The following is a 20,320-nucleotide window of genomic DNA, read 5'->3' as shown; positions in this document are numbered from 1 at the left end:
ACAGGAACCCAGCCTAGTCAGTAGCCTATGTGCTTTTTTCGATAACACGTGTTCTCTTCAAGTCTTCCTTCCTACACCTGAGCTTAGCTCCCAGAAAGCACTTCCTCCATTCTTTAGTGGGCATTTCCTGTGGCTGTAAAAGCTATAGCCAACTGAACATCTCCTTTCCCTCACCTCAGGCCTCCACCAGTCCTGGCTCCTGTTTTCAGGGCTCTCATAGGTTGTGCCAACCAGAACTGGTCTTGATAAGCTCTGGACATCAGACTCTGCCTCCTGGGCCTCGTTCCTTCGGCCTCAGCCACCTCCAACATCTTGCTGTTCCCATTCCCTGCTTATCACAGCTGTCCCCCAGTGGCAACTGTGTGCTTCTTTTCCTATCTGTAGTGTTCCTCCGCCATAGATGTGGCTAGCCTTTTCTCATCGTTTCAGGTCTCAGCTCAGATGCCTCCTCTTGAAGTAACCCGTAAGTGCCCATGCTTACTTACTGGACCAAGGTCACTTGATATGGCCGTGAGGAATTAAATCTGGCCTGTTGGAGGGTCCACAGCAAGACTGATGCTGTGGCAATTGTACTGAGATCAACTGGACTTTCTATACCTTGGTCAGAAACAGAATATAGTGGAAATTTCCAGGATCAATACAGTTGTCCTTGCCAGGATACCATGATATCTGCAAGGTGCACAGAGTACACAAGATTAATGTCTTATGACCAATTGTCATGTCAAGCTTCCATGTTTCCTTGACTTCAAGGGAACATACAGAGGAGTGCAGAGCATCGTGAATGTTTTGCTGCCTGAGGAGTGCATGGGCCTCTCAAGAAGTGGAAGGCACATTGTGCCCCAGGAGCCATGAACTGAAAAGCCTATATGAAGTGTGCCTCTCCAGGTAGCTAGGTCAGAACAGCGCCATGGTTTCCTACGTAACATCCGCTCCTTTATACAGTCAACTGGCTCTCTGTCCATCTCTCTGCATTCCAGTGCCTGTGTTTTCTCCTCATTCTTATTAATATTCATTGAAATAATCAGATAGTTTGTTATCTCTGTAAGGCAGAAAATAAACTCCATGGGAACAGAATCTCTTCACTGCTGTGTGCACGGCTCAGAAGATAATGCCTGGCACACAGTTCATGTTCAACTGGCATTTGTCAGAAACATCACTAAACAGACCCAGCATTCACCTCACAGCTACCTTGAACGTTTTCACTCTCTATCCCCATTGTCACAATGGGACATCACAATTTTGACCATCTACCCACAAACTCCTCACACATGTCCCTGTTCTCTCCATCTGTGAACAGTACTCATGCTGAGGCCATGGCCGTCCTCTATTGCTGCAGACATGCCCGTGTGGGTCACAGAAACGCTCCTCTTACCCCCCTGTTACCGTTCTGTTTCTCCCCTGAAACCTGTGCTTCATATTGCAAACATACAGTCTTTGAAACCGACCAGGAAAAAGATGTGATCTTAGCATTCTTAGTTTAAAATGTTGCAACAGTGCTCAACTGTGGGATACAGTTGGAGTTTCATTTCATGATCTGCGAAGTCTAGGTTTTCCAGATGCATCATTTGCTGTTGTTCATTATTTATCTATCCTAAACTTTCATATACTTCACTCACTCACTCACACACACACACACATACACACACACACACACACACACAAAGAGAAAGAGAGAATCCTTTACTAGAACATTCTTCAATTTCTATGCAAGACCACCTCCCCTCCCTAGTGCATCTATTATCTGTGTCTTAATGCCTCTGCCTACGTTTCCCCAGTGCCTCACCATCTGTTTTGATCAAATTTACCCTCCACATCCAGCTCTCCCCAGATCCACTCCTCTTCTCTTTTCACCCAACTTTGTGTCTTTTTCTTCTGATCAATGTCAATTTGAGGTGTCCAAATACTTTTTGCACCTGGGGCCTTTCACTGGTATGTGGGCGACTTCTCAGGGGCTGGAGTTTTAGAAGAAACTGACTCTTCCTATTCCAGCAGCTAATAACTGCCAATCGCTCCAAAGCTCTTCTGTGCTAGGGTTTGGTGTCAGACTCATTTTCAGTGGCCTGTTTTCTAGCCTGTGTCTGTTATTGGACTAGAAGCTCATTCGGGAATACTTCCTCTTCAAAGCATGGTGAAGGCTCATTATGGGGGCTCAACACATTTTCCTAATAAATAAATGGTAGACTTTGATGCTAAATGAATGAAGAGGAGTTGCTGTGGTTGGATATTTTGTTCACTATCATCTATCTCTTAGAACTGAATATCTGCACGTTGTTGGGTCACTGGTGAGGTTCTCACGGTCCTTTCTTCCCAGGGTGCTGGAACAGATGAGTTCACTCTGAACAGAATAATGGTTTCCAGATCCGAGATCGACCTTCTGGACATCAGACACGAGTTCAAGAAGCACTACGGCTACTCTCTGTACTCGGCCATCCAAGTGAGTCTCCCGTGGAAGCTGCAAGGCATGGCCCCTCCTTCTCTGCTCACAGTCTTCCTGTCACGGTCCTTAAGACGTAGACAGGCTGACTTAAGTTCCTCTCTCCTTGGGTTTAAAATAGTTCTAACAAAACACCCCTTAAAGGTGGGAGCTGGGGCCTGAAGAGATGGCTCAGTGGTGCCTGAAGACCTGGATTTGGTCCCTAGCATCCTCACGGAAGCTCACAACCATCTGTAACTCCAGTTCCAGAGGACCTGACAGCGTTCTCTGGCATCTGTGCGTCCCACACAGACACAGCGCACAAACAAATATAGACAAAACAAACATGCACATGAAATTAGACAGAAATACATCTTTAAAAAATGTGTTAAAAATGGCAACTGTTTTCCAGCTCTTCGATGCTAAGAATGTGATAGTAAGCCATCTTTTAAAAGGCTTATTGGCCACAGAATTTTCTTTTGAAAAATAACCCTCACGTGTAAGTTGGTGGTCTATTGTCTATGCTGCAGCGATTTTAAAACAGTTATTTCAGCATTGTGGCAAAGTAAGGAAGAAGTAAGAAGGAAAGAAAATTTCATATTTCACATTTTCCTTTACTGGACTAGGCATGTAGATCAGTGGTAAATGTTTACTTGGCATGTTCAAGGTTATAAGATTAATCCCTATCACAGCAATGATAAATTAATAATAATAATAATAATAGGAGGAGGAGGAGGACGTCCTCTGTTGTACACCACAGATAATGAGTTCTGTATCCTCAGTTCCTATCTTTACAGTATGAGGAAGGCTTCTCCTTTTTCGTGGCTGTATATTATTTCATTTTCATTTCAATAGCATTAACAGATGTTTATAGTCCCTAGCTATTCAAAATAGTGCTACAGTGAACATACCCAGTTTCATGAGGCACAACTGTTGGGGGTGATGGGTAAATGGCTGAGATAGATAAAACATATGCTTAAATTCTGGTAAAGATGACCTCTTGGCTCCCCTTCCTGTGTTTCTGTCAGGACCTTGGAGACAACCGTTTTGTATTTTCATAGACCAGCAGGTGCAGATTAGAACTGAACGTATTTCACATTTTAAGTGCCATTTTTATTTCTTTTTTTCCTGTGCTGTGTCTGTCTGTGTTTTGGGCCCATTTTTCCTTTGGATTTCTATTGCTTTTGTTAACATCTAAGGCCTCCTTTTACATAAAGCAGATTAGCTCTCCTTTTTATCTTTTTTTTTTTTTATCTTTTTTTCTCATTCTGGTTACTTTTTGCCTCAGCTTTCCCAAGGGAACTTTTATTTGCTTTGTGACTGAATTTATCAGTCATTACAGTTTCTTGTTTTCAGAAAAAATCCAATTATTTCTGCCATTCTGATGAGAACACTTCTAAAATGTCTGATACGCCTTCCTTTTCTGTTTAAACAGTGAACCCACAGCCACAGTTCCCAAGTCCCAATGTACAGATGAGTATATATATATTATATATATATAATATATATATTTATATATATATAAAATAAATTAAGAATTATTAAGGAAGTAAAACTGATAAAATTGATAGAACTGTTCAGAAAATGTCTCCCGTACTATAAAATTCTTGGTTCAATGTCCTAGCTGAAGTAGAAATATTCCAGCTTGCTAATAAATGCTAAGGAACTGGCCCTGGTCTTCCTAGCAGTATCCTGTGGGTTCTATTTTTGTTTGTTTGTTTGTTTGTTTGTTTGTTTTACCTTCTTTTGTTCTACCTTAGTCCCCAGATGACACACAAAGGTCTTTGGTAGTTTAGGGAATTCATCCAGTCTGGACCCCTAAATCAGTCTGGGCACTGAGGTTGATTGAACCTCCCAGCCGTTGTTCCAGTCCCCTAGTGTAGGGTCTGACTTCACAAGGGCCCCACAGGCTGCATGACTTATTTACCTCTGAGTCCTTGGATGCTCTACACACTTTCTCAGGAAAATCAGCTTTGGGGATCCAGGCTGGTACCTTCTGAGAACCAGTAGGCAACAGAATTAGGACAAACAGGAGAGCAACCAGCAGCCAGGAGGGAATCGTTGAGAGTCTCAAGCTGGAAGTGTGTCCCCCAACCCCCCGCCCCAGGCCAGCTGTGGGATCACTGTATACTGTGAAGATCCTCATTCTTCAGCTCTACTTCAGCTCCCAGGACTCTGAAGCCTTGGTCCATGAACAATTTGATGCTTAACCTTGGCAACCACGAATGTCTGGCCTAGGCCATGTTCCTGTGTCACACTGAGTAGCTGGAGTCTTTCTTCTACCCACATTGCAGCTCTGCCCACACTAGATACCCTTAACCAGGCATACACGTTGGCCTGGGGATCTCTGTCTTAGAAACATTCCAGCCTCAGGGCCCACAGATGATTTTTTTTAAAGGAATGAATGAATGTATTCACTTAAGCCAGTCAGCTGGATGTGCTCGCCAAATTCCTTTGTGCTTTTAAAACCAGAGTCTGTGTTTTCTGCTAAGTTTTGACTGAGAAAGATGCATGGCCAAGTCAAAATCATAACTGATCCAAAAGGGCAACAGGCTCTACCTAGGGCTTAGCATGGGTTTTGTTAGCAGCCTATACTCAGTTCTCTGTGAATTGATCCTGACACATTACAATAGTTTCAATCATCATAAGAAGATTCGATAGCCACGCTGTACTTGCCGGGTCAGAAAAGCAGACTCATATGTTCTATAACCATCATCAGTAACAAGGTTGACACACCAGGAGGGTTTCTGGTTCACCCTCAGCAAACCAGAAAATTAGATTAAGCTGTGACTTTCTGTTCCCCCCGCCACCATCCCACCCCTGTGGTCCGCATAATGGAGACTCACTGTATTAGGAGACATTTAAACTATTTGTAGTTTTATCAAAAGAAAAATCCACCACTGAACATTCCAGTCTGAGATATGAAATGATACAGATTCCGTTCTTTCTCCCTGCTGCACATGTTGTCAGGTAATCCCATTCACGGATTCCTGGCTGGCTAGTGGGGTCTTTTAAAGACGATGGTTTCTGAAACTCAGGAGTAAGAACGTGGAAACATTGCATGCAATCCACTCTTGGACTCTGTCATCCTCTGAATTCTCTATTATTCAGACGTCTAACTGCTGTTCAGTCCTCTCATGGATGATAACTGGTAAGGAGATGGAAAGGGAGAGTGTAAGTAAAAAGGAAAATCCTCCTTTCCTCACAAGACAATTCAGGTGTAGTGACACATGCCCATAACATCCATAGTTTGGGAGTGGCTGAGGCAGGAGGAGCTCCAGTTTGGGGCTAGCCTGTCTTACATACCTGAGGCCCTGTCTAAAAAATACATTAATGGAAATTTAGATGAGGCTGCATTTTTGTTAGACTGCTCTAGTCAGTAATAAAAAGTGCAGTATAAGGGCAATAGGGTAACTACTCTGAGAATCTGAGTAATCTTGTAGTCTAGAGTATGGACTCCAAATGAAGACTCAAAGAAGGTATTAACATAGATGATAATTGAAACAGCATAATCTAGCTGAGTCCTAAATGTGCAATATGGAAGACAGGAATATAGGAACTGATAAAAAAGACATTTAGGGGTTGGAAAGGAACATTTCTTAGAGCAATGGGTCCTGACTCTACCTATCAAGTCAACAATGGGAGCTAGGTTCCTCCTCTGGAATTCTGCTGGTCAACAGGCTCCTAAGATGCATCTTAGAAACAGAATCATGGCAAGAGGCCAAAAGAAAAGAAACCTTAAGTCAAGTGCTTAATTAGAAAATCTACTTCAGATCTTGGTTTCGGATTCCAGAGAGATCGGACAGACTGAGGTACACAAACATAACCCGAGGCCAACATCACGGGGATCTAAGCCCGACGGGTGTTGGCCTGCACCCAGGCCCTGGGCTGTTCGGGGTTCGGGGGGGGGGGGGGCATCGGGGTGCCAACCCAGCCAGGAGGTTTTTTTGCCCGCGCCGGCGCACGCACCGCCATTTTGCCTACAGGACGCCAGAGAGCTCTAGCAGGCAAACCTGGTAACAGGCATAGCCTGAGGCTAACAAAGCGGGGGTCTAGGCCCAAACAGGCCCTGGACTGACCCCAAGAACTGGGCGGCTTGGTGGGCCATCTGTGTGTCAACCCGCCCAGGAGGTTGTTAGCCCAGCAGACTCTCCCTGCACTTTCAGGGAGCGCGAGCACACACGCCCGCCATCCTGGCCACCTGACTACCCAATTAACAGTCATAGCCCTAGGGGAACTTTTCTTGGACCTTGGCCTCCCAGGCTTTTACCTGGACCCAGGGCCTGAACAGCCAGGCTAGCCTTGTGTGCACCAACCCGGTTGGGAGATCGGCTGCCCAGCAGAGTGATCAGCATGCGGAAAAGGTCCCAGCAGCATACACCATCAGCACTCCCTGAAGGTGCAAACTGGCTCCATCTGGTTCACATACACAATCTGGGGCAAAGCACACTAGAGCTGCAAGGGCACCCAAGAGGAAGACAGCACATCAGCAATCAGCTACAGGGGAAACCCAGCCATATAGTGTTGCAGTAATAGCCCCAGAGCCCCTCAGGAGGCCCAAACACCAGCCAGGGACAAGACCAACTAACTCCAGAGATCAAGATGGCAAAGGGCAAACGCAGGAACGCTACTAACAGAAATCTAGGCAATATGGCAGCATCTGAACCAAACTCTCCAACATCAGCAAGTCCTGGTTATGCCAACACACCAGAGAAACAAGATTTGGATTTAAAATCACTGATCATGATGCTGCTAGAAGAACACAAAAAGGACATAAATGAATCTCTTAAAGAAATACAGGGGAACATGAATAAGCTAGAAACCCATATAATGGAAACAGAAAAATCACTTAAAGAAATGCAGGAGAATAAGGCTCAAGAGATAGAAGCCAATAAAGTAGAAACGCAAACAAACAAACAAACAAACAAATGATGGAACTGAGCAAAACCATCCTGGATCTAAAAACAGAAGTAGAAACAACTAAGAAATCACAAAGGGAGACAACTTTGGAGATAGAAAACCTTGAGAAGAAATCAGGGGCCATAGATGCAAATATAAACAACAGAATACAAGAGATGGAAGAAAGAATTTCAGATGCCGAAGATACCATAGAAACCATTGACTCAACAGTCAAAGAAAATGCAAAATGCAAAAAGTTTGTATCCCAGAACATCCAGGAAATCTAGGATACAATGAGAAGACCAAATCTAAGGATTATAGGTATAGATGAGAGTGAAGATTTACAACTGAAAGGGCCAGCAAATATCTTTAACAAAATTATGGAAGAAAACTTTCCCAACTTAAAGAGAGAGTTACCTATGAATATGCAAGAAGCCTACAGAACTCCAAACAGACTGGATTTGAGCAGAAATACCTCTCGGCACATAACAATTAAAACCCCAAATGCACTAAACAAAGAAAGAATATTAAAGGCAGTAAGAGAAAAAGGCCAAGTAACATATAAAGGAAGACCTATCAGAATCACACCAGACTTCTCACCAGAGACCATGAAAGCTAGAAGATCCTGGGCAGATCTCATGCAGACTCTAAGAGAACACAAATGTCAACCAAGACATACCCAGCAAAACTCTCAATCACAATAGATGGAGAAACCAAGACATTCCATAACAAAACCAAATTTACACAATATCTTTCCACAAACCCAGCTCTACAAAGAATAATAGGAGGAAAACTCCAATACAAGGAGGGAAACTACACCCTGGAAAAAGTAAGATAGTAACCTTCCTTTATCAAACCCAAAAGAAGATAATTACTCAAATATAAAAATAATATCAAAAATGACAGGAAGTAATAATCTCTATTCCTTAATATCTCTTAACATCAATGGACTCAATTCCCCAATAAAAAGACATAGACTAACAGACTGGATAAGAAAACAGGACCCTACATATTGCTGCATACAGGAAACACACCTAAATGTCAAAGACAAAAACTACCTTAGAGTAAAAGGCTAGAAGACAATTTTACAAGCCAGTGGTCTCGGGAAACGAGCCGGAGTAGCCATTCTAATATCAGATAAAATTGACTTTCAACCTAAAGTCATCAAAAGAGACTCTGAGGGACACGTCTTGCTGGTCAAAGGAAAAATCCACCAAGAAGAACTTTCAAATCTGAACATCTATGCTCCAAATACAAGGGCACCCTCTTTCGTAAAAGAAACTTTACTAAAGCTCAAAGCACACATTGCACCTAACACAATAATTGTCGGGGACTTCAACACTCCACTCTCCTCAATGGACTGATCAGGAAAACAGAAACTAAACAGGGACACAGTAAAACTAATTGAAGCTTTGGACCAATTGGATTTGACTGATATTTATAGAACATTTCACCCTAAAGCAAAAGAATATACCTTTTTCTCAGCACCTCATGGTACCTTCTCCAAAATCGACCATATAACTGGTCACAAGACAGACCTCAACAAATACAAGAAGATCGAACTAATCCCATGCCTCCTATCAGATCACTATGGTGTAAGAGTGATTTTCAATAGCAACAAAAACAACAGAAAGCCCACATACACATGGAGGCTGAACAATACTCTACTCAATGACACCTTGGCCAAAAAAGAAATAAAGAAAGAAATCAGAGACTTTTTAGAATTTAATGAAAATGAAGGCACAACATACCCAAATCTTTGGGACACAATGAAAGCAGTGCTAAGAGGAAAACTCATAGCCCTGAGTGCCTCCAAAAAGAAAATGGAGAGAGCATATACTAGCAGCTTAATGACACACCTGAAAGCCCTGGAACAAAAAGAAGCTATTTCACCCAGGAGGAGTAGAAGACAGGAAATCATCAAACTCAGGGCTGAAATCAATCAAGTGGAAACAAAGAGAACCATACAAAGAATCAACGAGTCCAGGAGCTGGTTCTTTGAGAAAATCAACAAGATAGATAAACCCTTAGCCAGACTGACCAAAGGGCACAGAGAAAGTATCCAAATTAACAAAATTAGAAATGAAAAGGGAGATATTACAACAGAAATTGAGGAAATCCAAAAAATCATCAGATCCTAGTACAAAAACCTATACTCAACACAGTTGGAGAATCTGGAGGAAATGGACAATTTCCTAGACAGATACCAAATACCAAAATTAAATCAGGACCAAATAGATCATCTAAACAGTCCCATAACCCCTAAAGAAATAGAAGGGGTCATAGAAAGTCTTCCAACCAAAAAAAAGCACAGGACCAGATGGCTTCAGTGCAGAATTCTATCAGACCTTCAAAGAAGACCTAACACCAGTACTCTTCAAACTATTCCACAAAATAGAAACAGAAGGAACCCTACCCAATTCCTTCTACGAAGCCACAATTACGCTGATATCAAAACCACACAAAGATCCAACAAAGAAAGAAAACTTCAGACCAATCTCCCTTATGAACATTGATGCAAAAATACTCAATAAAATTCTTGCCAACCGAATCCAAGAACACATCAAAACGATCATCCACCATGATCAAGTAGGCTTTATCCCAGGGATGCAGGGTTGGTTCAATATACGGAAATCCATCAATGCAATCCACTACATAAACAAACTCAAAGAAAAAAAACCAAATGGTCATTTCATTGGATGCTGGAAAAGCATTTGACAAAATTCAGCATCCTTTCATGCTTAAAGTCTTGGAAAGAACAGGAATTCAAGGCCCATACCTGAACATCGTTAAAGCAATATACAGCAAACCGGTAGCCAGCATCAAACTAAATGGAGAGAAACTTGAAGCAATCCCACTAAAATCAGGGACTAGACAGGGCTGCCCCCTTTCTCCTTATCTTTTCAATATTGTACTTGAGATACTAGCTTGGGCAATTCGACAACATAAGGAGGTCAAAGGGATACAAATTGGAAAGGAAGAAGTCAAACTATCATTATTTGCAGATGACATGATAGTCTACCTAAGTGACCCAAAAAACTCCACTAGAGAACTCCTACAGCTGATAAACAACTTCAGCAAAGTGGCAGGTTATAAAATCAACTCAAGCAAATCAGTGGCCTCCCTATACTCAAAGGATAACCAGGCTGAGAAAGAAATTAGGGAAATGACCCCCTTCACAATAGCCACAAACAGTATAAAGTATCTTGGGGTGACTCTTACCAAACATGTGAAAGATCTGTATGACAAGAACTTCAAGACCCTGAAAAAGGAAATGGAAGAAGACCTCAAAAAATGGGAAAACCTCCCATGCTCATGGATCAGCAGGATCAATATAGTTAAAATGGCCATTTTGCCAAAAGCAATCTACAGATTCAATGCAATACCCATCAAAATCCCAACTCAATTCTTCACAGAGTTAGAAAGAGCAATTATCAAATTCATCTGGAATAACAAAAAACCCAGGAGAGCTAAAACTATTCTCACAACAAAAGAAATTCTGGAGGAATCAGTATCCCTGACCTCAAGCAATACTACAGAGCAATAGTGTTAAAAACTGCATGGTATTGGTACAGTGACAGGCAGGCAGGAACAGGATTGAAGATCCAGAAATGAACCCACACATCTATGGCCACTTGATCCTCGACAAAGGGGCTGAAAACATCCAATGGAAAAAAGATAGCCTTTTCAACAAATGGTGCTGGTTCAACTGGAGGTCAGCATGCAGAAGAATGCGAATTGATTCATCCGTGTCACCTTGTACTAAGCTCAAATCCAAATGGATCAAGGACCTCCACATAAAGCCAAATACTCTGAAGCTAATAGAAAAGAAACTGGGGAAGACCCTTGAGGACATTGGTACAGGGAGAAAGTTTCTGTACAGAACACCAATAGCATATGCTCTAAGATCAAGAATTGACAAATGGGACATCATAAAATTACGTTTCTGTAAGGCAAAGGACACCATCAAAAGGACAAATCGGCAACCAACAAATTGGGAAAAGATCTTCACCAATCCTACATCAGATAGAGGGCTAATATCCAATATATATAAAGAACTCAAGAAGTTAGACTCCAGAAAACCAAACAACCCTATTAAAAAATGGGGTACAGAGTTAAACAAAGAATTGTCACCTGAAGAATTTCGGATGGCGGAGAAACATCTTAAAAAATGCTCAACTTCATTAGTCATTAGGGAAATGCAAATCAAAACAACCCTGAGATTTCACCTTACACCAGTCAGAATGGCTAAGATTAAAAATTCAGGAGACAGCAGGTGTTGGCAAGGATGTGGAGAAAGAGGAACACTCCTCCACTGCTGGTGGGGTTGCAAATTGGTACAACCACTCTGGAAATCAGTCTGGCAGTTCCTCCGAAAACTGGGCACCTCACTTCCAGAAGATCCTGCTATACCACTCCTGGGCATATACCCAGAAGATTCCCCAGCATGTAATAAGGATACATGTTCTACATGTTCATAGCAGCCCTATTTATAATTGCCAGAAGTTGGAAAGAACCCAGGTATCCCTCAACAGAAGAGTGGATGCAAAAAATGTGGTATATATACACAATGGAGTACTATTTAGCCATTAGAAACAATGAATTCATGAAATTCTTAGGCAAATGGATTGAGCTAGAGAACATCATACTAAGTGAGGTAACCCAGACTCAAAAGATGAATCATGGTATGCACTCACTAATAAATGGATATTAACCTAGAAAACTGGAATACCCAAAACATAATCCACACATCAAATGAGGTACAAGAAGAATGGAGGAATGGCCCTTTGTTCTGGAAAGACTCAGTGAAGCAGTATAGAACAAAATCAGGAAAGTGGGAAGGGTTGGGTGGGAAAACAGGGGGAGGGAAGGGGACTGATGGGACTTTTGGGGAGTGGGGGTCCAGAAAAGGGGAAATCATTTGAAATGTAAATAAATATATCAATAAATTTTAAAAAAAGGAAAATCTACTTCAGGGAATACTCAAGCATAACATAGTGAAATGAGTTCACCCAAAGTTCCAAAGTCGGGGAATTTGTGCTGTATTCACCTAAGCACAAATATTTTACTAAGGAAATGCTGTGTCAGACTCAGGGCTAAAGTGATGAGGATAAATAATATTTTTGCTCCTATGAAATTACAAATATGTGCAAAAATCAATACTTTAATGTGAGGGAGAGTGACATGGTACTACAAGATCACATAACAAGAGGACTTGACTGACAAGAGAAGATGATGTGGAAGGGGAGGGTTGTCCCTGTATGTATAGAGCTAGCAGAATATTCTAAAGAAAGAACTTGGGATAGATGAACTTGGAAAGATTTTGGGGCAGAGGAAACAATGGAAACAGGGTCGAGAGGTCAGGCCATGCAGGGCTTCTCTGGCACCATTTAAATAGTCCTGTCTTTGGCACAAGGGATTGTGAGTTCAATGAGAATGGTAGACAAGATGTCTCCGTCATTAAAAAAAATTCCAGTGACTGTGAAGAGTGACTTAAACAGAGAGTAGGAGACATGTGGGATGATGGGGGGGGGGAGGGATTGACACAGACACACTGAAGTAAGTCTGACTAAGATGGGAGACTGAGACACTACCAAACTGGAAACTCAAGAGGGAGGGACCTAAGATTTGGTAAGAAAAACGAGGACAAAATGTCAAGGATGACATCCAAGATTCTACCTTGGGAAAGAGCAAGAAGTGCCATTTTCTACAAGAGGGTCAGGGAAGAGGGCGTTGTCCTTGGGAAAGTGAAAGGAAGTTCCTTGTCTTGCATGTCTTGAGTTTGGGATATGCTAGGAGGCAGTAACTGAAGCAGTCAGCCGCAATAGTTGCTAGTGTGGGTCCATTGTAAGAGTCAGGGTACCAGGTGCCTTCTGTTGCTGTCAGATGAAAGAACCTTCAGGAATCAGGCATGGTGGTGCATGCGGTTAATTCCAGAAATCAGAAGCAGAGGCCAGCAGATCTCTATGAGTATGGGGCAAGCCTCATCTGTATAGTAAGTTCTAGGCCTCAGAGAACTACACAGTGAGACTCTTGCTTTCTAAAATAAGTAAGTTAAATGAATAAACAAACAAACTCACTAAATAACTCACTTAGGGCATCAAGAGTTCCCTTTTGGCTTACAGTTCAAGAAAGAAAGCCTCCCTTATGGCGTAGAAGGACTTGGCTACGTGCAGTGGGAGGGTGGGAGCAGGAGCAAGAAGCTGACTGATGAGTCGTCTGCACTCAGAAGACACAGAGAGAATTACAAGTGGGGCTACAGCTAGAAAAAAAAAAGGCTAAACTAAACTAATAGGCCACCCTGTTGTGGATTGCCCTGGTGCTAATTCTGCTTCCTGAAGAGGGGCTCCCCTATGTACTCAGGTGATTGCATGTGAACCTTCTCACCATTTTAACTGGTCAAATAAAGAACCTGTGATTGAGCAGTGGAAAGGAAAGGTGAGGCTGGAAGATTTAGGCACAGAGAGAATGGAGGATGGAAGAAGGAGCAGAATCACATGGCCTGGAGAAGCCGCCGGAAGCAATGGATCACAGCTGGGGAATAGAGTAGTGTAGTGGTGTATCTACCCAATCTAGGCATGCAGCTTATAAATATGAGTTTGTGTGTTCTTTGCATGGGCATATTGGGGTTGGAGATTTACCAATACAAATAGGGCTGGTATTAAAGAGTCTGGTGTTTTCCACTGGCCAACAATTTAGGTGGGCAAGAGAGAGGGCAGAACTGTGGAGCAGTCATTGGCAATGGTTGTTGAAGCTAAACTCTGGGGCGGTCTGTCTGTGGACCTGGAGCAGTAGCTCCAGGAATTCTCAGGAAGGACAGGTTTGGGGGGCTTAGCCAGTCAGCCTTGGGAACCTGGGTGAAATGCCATTTTCTGTGACCAGCAGGAAGGAACAGACAGGATGGGGAGTGGAGCCCGTGGGGGCGGAGCTAAGTATGCTGTCTCCTAGCATATCCCAAACTCAAGACCTGCAAGACCAGGAACTTCTTCACACTTCCCTCTTCTCTGACCGTCTTATAGAAAATGGCCCTTCTTGCTCTTTCCCAAGATAGAATCCTGGGTGATAAACTCTCGGGGCTAAGTCACGAGGGGCAGAGGCACCAGGCAAGGAGACCAGGCAAGGGGAAACATACTTCCTAAAATTACATGCAACACCACCCTACTGACATACTTCCTCCAGCAAGCCTCTACCTATAACTTTTCTAAACCGTGCCACCAGCTGGGTACCAGGCGTTCAAACTATGGGGGACATTCCATAGTCAAACTGCAATGGTCATGTTCCTGAATCTCTGGATAAGGGTGAAAATTCCATAGAAAATGCGGAGTGAGGAAGGGAGAGCTTCAGAGTTGAGCTTTACCCATCACTACTGCCGTGTAGCAGAGAAGGTGAAGGTGCAGATGCTGAAGGGAGGGGGCACTTTCAGGCCAGAAGTGGGACAAAAGTCATGGGAAGAGCATGTCCCAGGAGGGTATGAAGGTATTGTATCCTGCAGACAGAATGCAAACTAAGGGCTAGGAAATGTTTGTGCTCTAGAGGGATATGATGGTCACCGAGCATGGTATACAAAACGACAAGAATTAATGAGTTGGGCACTTAGGTTGATAAAGTCGTAGTCACACCATTGGCAAGAGATGAAAGCCTAGACTAGTTCTATAATAACTTGAAAAGCACTATTATAAAGGCGTAAATGTCTGTACCTATACAATCTGAGGGTAAATGCAGGAAGTCGGGAGGAGAGCGAGCCATGGAGTACTGTTAGCAGTAGGTCAGCACAAGTTCCTTTTTTTTTTTTTTTTTTTTGGAAGGTGTGAGACTGAGACAGGCTCTGTCATGTAGCCCAGGCTGACCTTAAACTGTATATGTAGCCACAAGTAACCTTCAACCCTTGATCCTCTTGCCTCTGCCTGTAGCATGCTGGGATTACAGGCCTATGCCACCATACCTGACCCTTTGAGACAAACGTTCTTTATGTGGCTCTGGCTGTCCTGAAACTCACTGTGTAGACCAGGCTGGCCTTGGATTCACAGAGATCCACCTGCCTCTACCTCCAAAGTGCTGAGAGTAAAGGTGTGGGTTACTATGCCCAGCTCCATGTCTGTCTCGTAAGAACAATAAATAAGACGTATTTAGGAAGGTACAAATGATGCACGGTTATTTTTAATCTAGCAAAGCATTTTTGTGAAACAGCATTTCTAAAATGCAATACAGACTATCTAGAGAAATGAAGCAAGAGACAGATAAATGTTTGTTCAGTCCCTATAGCAACCCACTGTCCTATTGTAAGCATCTTGCGTATCTTTTCGTTTATGTATTTACACGTGTGAGTGTGTGCCGGTGTGCTTTTGTGTGTGCATGTGTGTATGTACAATTCGTGGAAGCAGTTCTCTCCTTCTACCATGACATTTCTGGATATCAAACTCAGATCGCCAGAACTAGAGCAAACGCCTTTCCCGGATGAGCCATGTCACTGAGGCGTCTTTTCCTCACCACTCAAATTTCAAACCATGGCATACAGCTCAGCTCAGAGTGACTGGAAGCTCCTTTTTAAATACAAAGTGAGTATGGCTTACTGCCAATAGTTTCAAAGAAGGTTGCACGTGGCAATGCAAAACTTAGGAAAACCAAGGGAGGAAAGAGTTAATTCCATCCTCTGCAGCAAAGGCAGGCTGTGTATCCACCCTGTTGTGGTTCTTACTGTGACACGGTGTCCATCCTCTCTACCCAGTGACTCTTCTGCATTATTCAACTTGACCTCAATGTCTACCCTACCTACACCTTTCCAAACACAAGCTTTAGTAATAAGAAGTAATCGCCAACTAGGTCGCTCAAATGAAATAGACACAGATGTGAAGATTTAAGGCACCCCAGGTAGAATGCTGAGTTTGTATCTACTGATGTCTCTTGCTGAGAGAATGCAACAGCTGTGCATTCACCTCTCAGCTGACATGATTGTCATTTCTTAACCAGCACCTTTCTCTGTTGGCTTGGTGGGGACGGGGATGGGGGAGGACTACACCTCCTCTAAGGGCTGGAAATGACTCAAAGCCAGCTAGACCAAAGCCCACTCCAGATGGGTGACAGCTTACCAAAGCTGAGACCCTGATGGGAACTGCACAACCTGCCCTCCAACGGGTTGGAGAATGCCTTTTCCAAGTGACTCTGGTCTCAACCGCTTTCAGCTTGGCTAGTTTTTCCTTCTCCCAAGCAATCGGACTGGTCTCAGTCTTGGCAGCTTGGCTTGTCTGAGAGGGACTGTAGGTTTTTATTGCTTACTCTTGCAAGCAAGGGTCATTGAATTTGGTCAGTTTCAGGGACTTCCTGAAGCTGTTTGAGTTGTTTACCTTCCTGCTTAGGGGGCTTCCTGCAGGATGGACTGTCTGAATCTCCCAGGAAACTGACACAGCAAGAGTAAGGGGCCAGGCTCTGATTTGAGGGCACTTTTCTTAGCCTCTGTAAGTGTTAACACAGAGATGTGGAGAGTTCATACTCAGCTGCATAGATCTTTTATAAAGGTTACAATAGTTAATACAAAATAAACTTTTCCTTTAGGATTTTATATTGTAAATTCAACTCAGGGCTTTTGCCATGCTAAGCACAGTGTAGGCCATTGAGTGACACCTCCAGTTACCCCATGGTGTTTAAATTGCAAATGGAAGTGTCAGTTAACATTATTTTTTATTAAGCTACAGATTTCAGAGTTTCTGTTAGCAGCTAATATGTAATATCATGTCATTGCTGAAATTTTTTCCAGTTGCACTACTCTAGGAGGATTTGAACATTGTGAACAGCAGAGAACATGCTAGGCTGGGGCACAGCTGTCCTCAAGAATAAAAGAATGAGGGCACGGCAGGCATGTTGTACTGGATGATGCAGCTCACATGTCTCCTGCCCAAGTGACTCCACTAGCACTGTGGGGGCTGATTCACCTCTAATCCCCTCCTTATTTATGCTGTGTTTAATCCTCCCTGTCGGTCCTGTTCTTTGTAGTCAGATACTTCTGGAGATTACAGAACAGTGCTCTTGAAGATCTGTGGAGAAGATGATTGAAGATGGCTCCCAAAGGCTGCCTGCCCTGATAGTGGACTGCCTCGACAGCTCTGCTCACCGCCTTCACTCCAAAGTGCAAGCAAATGCAAGACAGCAGCCTGACCGCCTGATAGCCATTGGCATCATTCAGTGCAGTAGCAAAAAATGAGCTCGATTATATTTTAGAGCATCTCATTCATGATGTAGAGGTTTGCAAGGAACATTCAATCTACAATTAAAGACCTACTAATGATTTTCTATTTGGCTCAGGAAGTTGGAATCTGTGTAGTTCAAAACCATTAAAACATAAATCAGGATACTAAAAACAGCCGCCTTTGCTAAGTGTAATTTGTGTATTTGTTTTCAGTATCTACTAATACTGTTATGTTGCCTTGTGCCAACAAATATTTCAAAATACATTTGTTATAAATGCTCTTGGTGCTTCTATTGTTTGTTTTGTGTGGTCTAAAAAGCTAATGATGAAATGGCACGGTGGTAGGCACACCTACAATCTCCAACACTTAGGAGGTGGACACAGGAGGATCAACAGTTTGGGGTCATCCTTGCAAAGGTGCAGGACATAAACAAGTCCATTAACAGTTTAGTGTGGTTGAGCCTCGGGCTCAGGGAAGGACAATGGTGTCCTATGGATTTTTGTCAGGGAACTGAGGTAATGCTATCCTTACTGATGTTCAGCAGGGGCTGGATTCTGGCAGGAAAGACAGAAGGATTGCTGGCAGAGACCTCCACTATTCCTCAGAATTCTGTAAAACAGATTTCTGTCTGCCAGGAAGAGCCACTTCCCTATCTCCCCTTCCTCTGGTGGATGAGGCATCAGACTGCCTGTTAACATGTGCCCAAGGTGCACGCTAACTCCCAGACTTCCCCAGTTCATTCCAGACTGCTCAGGTTCAGAGGATTCCCTTCCCCCACCTGTAACTACTGTTTTTCTGTATAACGCATAAGGTTTCCTGCTCCTGCTCTTCTTTCTGATCCCAAGAGCAGAAAGCAGCCCTGGCCTTTGACAGTCTGCCCTTCTCTTCCCTGCCCCATGGCTATTTTGAAATTTCCCAAAGGCTCTGATTATTCTCTCTCTCATATCTACAAAAACATACATAAAAAAATCTATAAAAACCTTTCTACCTATGAGTCAGTTTGCCGGCTCTCTGTGCCTTTGCTTAGATGCCCCCCACCCCATCCCCAGGTTTCAGCACCAGATGTAAGTCAGCACACAATAAAGAACTCACTGAAATGGCTACTCCACGAATGGGGAGGGTTTTATTATCACTAAAAGAAAGAGAACAGCCAGAGGCAGAGCCAGAGTCCAGAGCAGAGAAAAAGAAAAGAAGCAGACTGATCACAGCCAGAGCTAGAGAAATGGACATGGAAAAATCGTGTGGGTTACAGAGAGAGCACAAGTAGCCAAGGGGAAGGAGCCTGGGACCTGAAGCAGCATAGGTGTTCAGAGTAGAGCAGGAGGAGGTTGGAAGGGCCAGGATGCTGGTGTGGGCTTTGAACTGTGTAACAGGTAAGTCTGAACAGGGACCAAAGGAGCCTCGAGCCAAGCATGGCCTCTTGATGTGTCACCAGAGGTATAAACCCAGGGAAGTGGCTTTCTAGCAGGTTCCTGAAGAAAGCTTGGGAAGAGATGCAGGAAACCTGCCTCTGTACTTTCTCTCTGCTTTTGCAGTGAGAGCTTGCCTCCCGCAGCATAGGTGCCCCCAGGCATTTGGAGAGGGCACACAGAGAGGGCCCAGCCTGGCACCCCTTTTCATGGTGGCACTCCCTTCCTCCTAATGCCCTCCAGGGGGCCATCGGATGCCAACTTTGGGAACAGACAGAAAACAGCATACCCTAGCCTCCGGGTCACCGAGGAGGATACTCCCTTTGAGAGATAACCCGAATTTCTCTGGTGCAGAGGCCTCCTGTCCTTGAAGGGAACAAGGACCCAACATCCTTGAAATGATAAGAGGCCCACTCTCAGACCAAGAGAGAAGGCCAATTAAGTGTTCCCAGACAGCTGTGACCAGTTTGTTAAAACACACTAGCTCCTGATAGCACCATGAAGTTACTTCCCAGGTCAGGAAGGTCCCCTCCCAGATACACTGCTCCACCCAGCTGTGAAGGATGGCTTTCCTTTGCCACCTCCCCAGTCAGTCACATAACCCCAAAGTTTAAGGCATACACACACACACACACACACACACACACACACACACACACACACACACACGCCCCTGGACCTCGTGAAATAAAGGCTCTCTTTGTTTTTACTTTGGACTTGCAATTCCTGGTGTTCTCCTGGGGTTCCCGATAACTGGGCACAACAACAAGATTGTTTATAATGAAACAAAATATTTAAAAGTGTGTTCATGGGCACGAAGGGATGGTTTATCAGTTAAGAGTGCTTCTTGGTGTTCCAATGAACCTGAATTAAGCTCTTAGCACCCATAATAGGCAGCTCATCAGTCTGGGTTCCCAAGCCAAATGAGGGATGGTAGAACACTGCCTATACCCCAGACAGCTCCCCGAGAGCACGGCAGGAATAGGACTGCTCCCTCCCCAAATGAGACTTGGGCCTACTCAACTCATAGAGACAAAGGCCACTTCCTGATAAAGCCAGTTAAACTGTTTCCCCACTAGAGAACCGGCTTCTGAGAAATCACGTGAAGGGCAGTCTGCTGATCTTGCTGGTAAGATTGGGTGGTCCCACTCCTCTGCCCCTCTGTGACACTTCCTCCTTGTCCTTCCCGCCCCCCCCCCCCGCCCCTTCTAGCTTTATAACCTGGCCCCTCAATTTCAATGGATAAGCTGTCCTCTGAAATAGTCCCCTGGGTCGTTTACAGCCATTATACTCGCTGCCACCTGAGACTGCTGGTGCACAAAAGCCGATGAGGGGCGAGAGACCCACATCTGGTGCCCCAACAGGGACACTCCAGGATGCGTGCAAGAGGGTGAGAACCCCGCCCGCGTGCCAGGGGC

The 20,320-nt window shown here is 43.9% G+C and overlaps 1 protein-coding gene across 6 annotated transcripts in view; it reads left to right on the top strand.

Annotated features, from left to right (window-relative positions):
- Positions 1-17,773, top strand: part of Anxa3 (annexin A3) — a 60,604-nt gene extending 42,831 nt beyond the window's left edge. For all 6 annotated transcript variants that reach the window (XM_052199162.1, XM_052199168.1, XM_052199166.1 and 3 more), the window contains 2 exons: positions 2,312-2,434; positions 17,300-17,773. In XM_052199162.1, coding sequence (XP_052055122.1) covers positions 2,312-2,434; positions 17,300-17,359 — 183 coding nt within the window. In that variant the 3' untranslated portion in view covers positions 17,360-17,773. The remainder of the gene's footprint in view (positions 1-2,311; positions 2,435-17,299) is intronic.
- Positions 17,774-20,320: the final 2,547 nt, after the last annotated feature.

The sequence above is a fragment of the Apodemus sylvaticus genome, chromosome 11 (assembly GCF_947179515.1).
Source record: "Apodemus sylvaticus chromosome 11, mApoSyl1.1, whole genome shotgun sequence".
Taxonomy (NCBI): domain Eukaryota; kingdom Metazoa; phylum Chordata; class Mammalia; order Rodentia; family Muridae; genus Apodemus; species Apodemus sylvaticus.
Note: the sequence above shows the minus strand (reverse complement) of the source record. Positions and strands in the feature narration are given on the sequence as shown.